This window comes from Dipodomys merriami, unplaced genomic scaffold (genome assembly GCF_024711535.1).
Source record: "Dipodomys merriami isolate MVZ:Mamm:240054 unplaced genomic scaffold, mDipMer1.0.p SCAF_39, whole genome shotgun sequence".
NCBI lineage: Eukaryota > Metazoa > Chordata > Mammalia > Rodentia > Heteromyidae > Dipodomys > Dipodomys merriami.
Window position 1 is genome coordinate 4966375 of NW_027205492.1, and position 6884 is coordinate 4973258.

The 6884-nt window shown below is 52.2% G+C and overlaps 2 protein-coding genes across 2 annotated transcripts; both read right to left on the minus strand.

The window, feature by feature from the left end:
• Positions 1 to 15: 15 nt before the first annotated feature.
• Positions 16 to 1489, minus strand: Spata25 (spermatogenesis associated 25). The gene is made up of 2 exons (XM_069990127.1): positions 1382 to 1489; positions 16 to 655 (listed from the first exon to the last, which is right to left on the minus strand). The coding sequence occupies exons 1-2, from the start codon at positions 1434 to 1436 to the stop codon at positions 24 to 26; spliced, it is 687 nt and encodes a 228-aa protein (XP_069846228.1). The 5' UTR covers positions 1437 to 1489; the 3' UTR covers positions 16 to 23.
• Positions 1490 to 4249: 2760 nt separating this feature from the next.
• Positions 4250 to 6804, minus strand: Neurl2 (neuralized E3 ubiquitin protein ligase 2). Its single transcript, XM_069989877.1, has 2 exons — positions 5879 to 6804; positions 4250 to 4463 (listed from the first exon to the last, which is right to left on the minus strand). The coding sequence occupies exons 1-2, from the start codon at positions 6618 to 6620 to the stop codon at positions 4348 to 4350; spliced, it is 858 nt and encodes a 285-aa protein (XP_069845978.1). The 5' UTR covers positions 6621 to 6804; the 3' UTR covers positions 4250 to 4347.
• Positions 6805 to 6884: the final 80 nt, after the last annotated feature.

Genomic DNA, 6884 nt, shown 5'->3' on the forward strand with positions numbered 1-6884 from the left:
TTGTGTGGTGCTATTTCATCCAGCTATAAGCAGGAGCCAGGAGGCTGGCCCCTCCTCGATCTCCCTAGGGGCATCTGCCCAGCGGCTGTATGGGCATGTGCCTGCTCCCACTGTGCCCCCTCCACTGTACCCTCTGGCTCAGGATGGGCCATCATGAACGCTTGAGCTGCCCGGATCAAGTCCTCTTCCCGAAGGCCTGGGACGGGTACTGTGGGAATGCCAGCGATCATCATGGCCAGGGTGAGAATGCAGATGTCGGGCTGGGTGCCAGCCTCCTTGCCCCCTGGCTCAGGGGGCCTGGGCAGAACCCCCGGAGACAGCCCCCACAGCAGCACGGGCCCAGGCCTGCTGGGGCCACCCTGGCGGGAAGCTTTGTTTCTGGAGTTGCCATCCTCCCAGCCCAAGCTCTCGGGCTGCCTCCCAGGGGAGAACTGGGGGCAGTATCGGCCGTATTCCTTCCTCCGAAGTGTCTCCCAGCTGGGGCCCCCGGGGCAGCCCCTTGTTTCAGGCACTGCCAGGGTGGGGCTCCAGGCTTGGGCAGCAGGTACCACCTGCTCAGCTTTTTGGCTCAGTGGGCCTAGTCCACCAGAAGCCATCACCACTGGCTCTGCAGGACCAGAAAGGCCAAGGGATGAACCGGGAGAAGCAGCCCCACCTGCAGAGACAGGAATGAGATGGGATGTTATTCTTGGTCTCAGAGGACAGGCCCTGAGGGGCAGAGTGTGGGCTCAGAAACAATTGAGAACCAACCCAAGCACTATTGGCTCTGCCTTTAATCCTAACTACTTGGAAGGCTGGAGTTTCAAAGCCAGCCCCAGCGGGAAATTCCAGGAGACTCTTACTTCCAAGTAACCCCCCAAAAGCCAGAAATGGAGCCATGGCTTAAGTAGTAGAGTGCCAGCATTAAGCAAAAGGAGTCAAGGAGCTGGGCACCAGTGGCTCATACTAGCTACGCAGGAGGCTGAGATCTGAGGGTCATGGGTCAAAGTCAGCCCAGGCAGGAAAGATTCTAATCTCCAAGGAACCACCAAAAAGCCAGAATTGGAGCTGTGGCTCAGGTGGTAGAATGCCACACTTGAGCAAAAAAAACCCTCAAGGACAGCACCCAGGCCCTGAATTTTAAAAAAAGGCTAAGGGACAGTATCTAGATCCTGAGTTCAAGCCATAACACACACACATACAACACGAACACCCAAGAGGACTTGGGTTTCAAGGTTCAGAACTGTTGTTACTCATATCCAGTTCCTACACTGTGTGGGTGATGTTGGATAAATAAATAAGCAAATGGGTAGTAAGTAATTGGCAATTTCAACATGGCTTGATTCCAAGGCTAGCCCAAAAATGCCTGGCAAAACCTCCACCTCCCGGGAGCCTGTCTCACCTGGGCCAGAAGACAGACGACCTGGATGGGTTTGTGGAGACATGAAGTAGGACATGGCTTCTCCAAAGCTCCTGTTTGTGAGGGAATAGTCCTAGGTCCACTACCCTACTTTGTCCACCCTTCTAGAATGTCATCTGATAGTCCCTCCCTTTTACACCGACTGGCAAGCTACCTCACAGCACTGACCAACTCATTCTAGAACCTGTATATGATAATGGGAGGGTGTTAAAATCACTGGATGAGACCTGAGTATTCTAGGCCTTTGTCTGTATCGTGGGCAAGTCTTTCAGTTGTTTGAGTTGTGTTTTGGGGTGTTCTTTTGTGTATGTGTTTTGGTTTGTCACGGGCCTTGAACTCAAGGCCTGGGCGCTGTCCCTGAGCTTTTTTTGCTCAAGACTAGCATTCTACCACTTTGAGCCAAAGCTTGACTTCCAGTTTTCTGGTGGTTAATTGGAGAGAAGCATCTCATGGACTTTCTTACCCAGGCTGGGTTTGAACCGCAGTCCTTAGACCTCAGCTTCCTTAGTAGCTAGAATTACAGGCATGAGGCACCAACACCTCGACTGGTATTTTTTTGTTTTTGGGGGGGGTTTTTGCACTGCTAAGGATCTAACCCATGGCTTTGTGCATGCTAGGCTTAAGCTCTACCACAAAGCTGCCTCTCCAGCCCACTTAGACTGTCTTGTTCCTCAATATCTACCTCCGCGGAAATTGTGAGGACCAGATGTGAGAGGCTCTCAGATGCTGAGCTGTGAGACCCGAGAGGACCTGGCTGTCAGCCACAATTAGATAAGATCATCCATTCAAAAGCTAATGGTGAGAGACACAAATCAAAGAATCCAGCCAGTGCTGGAGCACACACCTGTAATCCTAGCTACTCATGAGGCTGAGATCTGAGGACTGTGGTTTTGAATCCAGCCTGGGCAGGAAAGTCTGTGAGACTCTTACCTGAAATTAATCAGCAAAAAGCTGGGAGTGAGCTGGGCGCTGTTGGCTCACGCCTGTAATCCTAGCTACTTAGGAGGCTGAGATCTGAGGATCTCGGTTCAAAGCCAGCCCGGGCAGGAGAGACCATGAGACTCCTATCTCCAATAAACCACCAGAAAACCGGAAGTGGCGCTGTAGCTCAAGTGGTAGAGCGCTCGCCTTGAGCTGAAGAGCTGAGGGACAGCGCCCAGGCCCAGAGTTCAAGCTTCACGACCGACAAAAACAAAACAAAACAAAAAGCTGGGAGTGGAGCTGTTACACCTCTACCCTGCGGGCTGTAAGGCCCTGAGTTCAAGCCTCAGAACTAGAACAACAACAGATAAATGAGGAAGCTAGAGTTTTCCACCCTGTAGTGTGAGACACAGAGTATACTTCATTCAATCATTGTTACTTGACACTGGACAAATACATGTTTGTCTCTGGGCCTCAGTTTCCCCTCTGCAAAATTAAATGTTTGCTCTCAGGCAGTGATTCTCAGCCTAGGCCATACAGTAGAATTTCCTGGAAGCTTTTTGCCATTCTGATGGATAGCCTCACACCAGACAAACCAGGATCCTAAGTATCTTTTTTTTTTTTTTGGTTGGTCAAGGGGCTTGAATTCAGGGCCAGTACCTGAGCTCTTTGTCCCAAGGCTAATAATGCTCTAGCACTTTGAGCTACAGTGCCACTGCTAGTTTTCTGCTAGTTAATTGGAGATAAGAGTCTCACAGACTTTCCTGCCCAGACTGGCTTTGAACAATCCTCAGCCTCAGCCTCCTGAATAGCTAGGATTCTAAGCATGAGCCACCAGCACTGGGCTGAGTATCATATATATAATAAATAAATAAATAAATATATATATATATATACTTATTTTTATTTATTTTTATTTTTTTGCCGGTCGTGGGGCCTGAACTCTGGGCCTGGGTTCTGTCCCTCAGCTCTTCAACTCAAGGCTAGCATTCTACCACTTGAGCCACAGTGCCACTTCTGGCTTTTTCTGCTTATGTGGTGCTGAGGAATCGAACCCAGGGACTCATGCATGCAAGGCAAGCACTCTGCCATTGAGCCATCTTCCCAGCCCCAAAGTACCATATTTTTAAGCTCTTTAAGAAACTATATGTGCCGGGCACCAGTGGCTCACGCCTATAATCCTAGCTACTCAGGAGGCTGAGATCTGAAGATCACGTTTCAGAGCCAGCCCAGGCAGGAAGGTCTGTGAGACTCTTATCTCCAACTACCTACCAGAAAACCTGAAGTGACACTGTGGTTCAAGTGGTAGAGCACTAGCCTTGAGCTAAAGAGCGCAGGGACAGTGCCCAAGTCCAGAGTTCAAGCCCCATGACCGACAAAAAAGGAAAGAAAGAAAGGAAGGAAGGAAGGAAGGAAGGAAGGAAGGAAGGAAGGAAGGAAAAAGAAAGAAAGAAAGAAAAAAAAGAAAGAAAAGAAAGAATATGTGCCAGAGTTAAAGTCTCTGTTCGGCGGAAATGCTTCCCAACTCTGAACCTTAGAATCAAGGTGTTTTAAAAAACCATCTAGACACATATATGGTATATAACATATGAGCACCGTTATATATTACAGACTGTGATAGACAATTTGCTCCAGGAAAGTTAGAATGAACTTGTGACTTTAAATGAGAAAAAAAAAAAAAAAAAAAAAAAAACCATCTAGACCTAATGCTTCTGCACTGAAGTACAATTTTTAGAGAGAAAATCTGGGATATCAGACTCAATATCTAAGTCTGATATCTCTGAGATAACTTCAATGAGTAGCCAGGCTGAGAGGCCTGATCTAGATGGTGTCTAATGCTCTCTCTTGCTCTGACTTGCTGACTCTTGGTATTCAAGAAAGACCTCTCACACAGGCTGCAGGGACAAGGAGACCCTCCAGTGCAGAATGTCAGCATGGGCTGTGTTTATTTCAGGCAGCAGTATAGTCAGTCTGTCCAGATCAGCCACAGCTCTGGGGCCAGACCCTGCTCTGGTGGCTGCAGACTTTCATTCATATTTGCAGAAGTCTTTAAGTCCTTCGGGGAGGTGGAGCCCATCGATGGCCAGCCGGTGTACTACGTTCCTCTGGATCACTAGGCGGCACAGAGTCTGCAGAGATGGCACTGTGGAGAGAAGGAGGTCAAATGCAAACTGGACTGGAAGGGACTGACTGGAACTGAGAAAAATCTAGGTTTGGGTCTCTACTACTGTGCCATGAATGTGGAAATTCTTCTTTCTTTCTTTCTTTCTTTTTTTTTTTTTGTCAGTCGTGGGGTTTGAACTCTGGGCCTGGGCTCTGTCCCTCAGCTCTTCAGCTCAAGGCTAGTGCTGTACCACTTGAGCCATAGTGCCACTTTCGGCTTTTTCTGCTTATGTGGTGCTGAGGAATTGAACCCAGGGCCTCATGCATGCAAGGCAAACGCTCTACCACTGAGCCACCTCCCCAGCCCTTGAGATTTTTTTTTAACCAGGCTGTAGCTGTATTTCTGCTATAATTCTCTCCCTCCTTCACTTAGCAGCTTCAAGCTAGTGTCTGATTTGCCTATGTAACCACAGTCTTAGTGTAGAGCAGGTTTTAGTTCACTGAGTTCATGAAATGTGATCGAAGTTTAATGGAGTCTGGCACCAGTAGCTCACACCTGCAATCCTAACTACTCAGGAGGCACCTAGGCCCTGAATTCAAGCCCCAGAATTAGTGTGCACACACATGTGGACATGCACGCACGCGCGTGCACAGAGGTTTAATGGCTGTGATAAACCAGACTTTAGTTCTTAATCTGTGATGCCTCTAAACTGATAGGCCAGGCTGGGCATGTGGCTTAGTGGTAGAGTACTTGCCTAGCATGCATGAAGCATTCGATTCCTCAGTACCACATGAACAGAAAAAGCCAGAAGTGGCGCTGTGGCTAAGTGGTAGTGTGCTAGCCTTGAGCAAAAGAAGCTCAGGTACAGTGCCCAGGCCCTGAGTTCAAACCCCAGGACTGGACAAAATAAATAAACTCTTAGGGCTAAATTCATTATGTATTCATTTTTCTTTAAAGGGACTGAATTTGGACCTTGGTATTGCTAAGCAGGTGCTCTATCGCTGAGCACCTATGACCTATCTTCAGCCCTATGATCATTTTTCTAATAAAGGAACACAGAAACTCCTCAAGAAACCCAAGATCTAAAATTAGTTTAGAATCCCCATGCTACTCAAATAGCGGAAGTTGCTTAGACTAAAAGGGGCCTGCAGAGAAATTTTGTTTTGTTTTTGTCATTGTGGGACTTGAACTCGGCCTAGGTGATGTTCCCAAGGTCTTTTTTGCTCAAGGCCAGCCCTTAACCACTTGAGCCACAGTATCACTAACAGCCGTTTTTCTGAGTAGTTTACTTGGGGGCTGAGAGCTTCAGGGACTTTTCTGCCCAGGCTGGCTTTCGAACAGTCATCCTCAGACCTCAGCTATCTCCCCATCTCAAGTACAGCTGGGCCAAGAGCAAGGCCAGGGAGTCCTAGCAGATCCCTGTCCCCACTGTGGATCAGGGCGTGGGTACCTACATCCATACTCAAGCTGGACCAGGCGCACACTCTTGGTGGAGGCAAACACGTCCACCACGGCGTAGAGGGGCTGGGAAGCTGGCAGCCCCCGGGCGCTGGGGCCCATGTCCTCGCCATTGACGACGATGTGCATGTCGGCCGTCCCATCCCGGTGGGGGCAAAAGAGGACGCCCAGGCGGCTGCGGCGCGCGGTGGGAGGCAGCACGTTCAGCTCGTAGAGCTGGTCCAGCAGGTGGCTGTAGCGGCCCGGCCGGCTGCGGCCCACCAGGCGGTCCCGCGGGAGTCGGAACTGCTCCACGCACAGATAGGGCTCCAGCAGCAGGGCGGCGGGGCGGCCGGGGGCCAGCACCTCGGCCTCGGGCTGGCCCTCCCGGGGCACCCGGTTATGGTGGCGCGTGATGGCGAAGACCCACGTGTGGCCCAGGCTGACCAGGTCGGGCAGGGAAAACTCGGGCACGGTGGCCAGACCGGCGGGGTCCAGCGCCGTCAGCCCGAGGCGCAGGTGGCCGCACCAGCCCGGCTCTTTCTCCTCGATCTCCACCAGGAACACCTGGCCGGGGGCCAGCGGCTCGCGGCTGAAGCACACGCCGTGGGCGAAGCTGTCCACGCGCGTGGCCCGCGTCCCCGAGGGGTCCAGGCGGATGTTGGCTCCGTGCACCCGATGGAAACGGGTGGGAGGGGGCTCGGGACGCGCGGCGCCCCCGGGGACGCCCCACGGCGCGGCGTCCCAGGCCGCGGCCATCGCCCCGCCCCGGGGCGGGCCAGCGGGCGCCCGCGACTATTTCGGGCGTGGGGCTGAGGGTGACCGCGGAGGGGCCCATGTAAGGCGCTTCCCCCGGCGCCCGTCCCGGAGGCGCCGCCCGGGGGTCCTAGCGCCGCGGGCTCCGCCATCGTCCCGCGCCCCGGGCCCGGGAACCTGGCTGGCCACGCCCAGATCACCTGATCACTTGATCCACACCCCGAGGACCTTGACCGGGCCACGATCGCCCCCGCCACTCACGTCCAC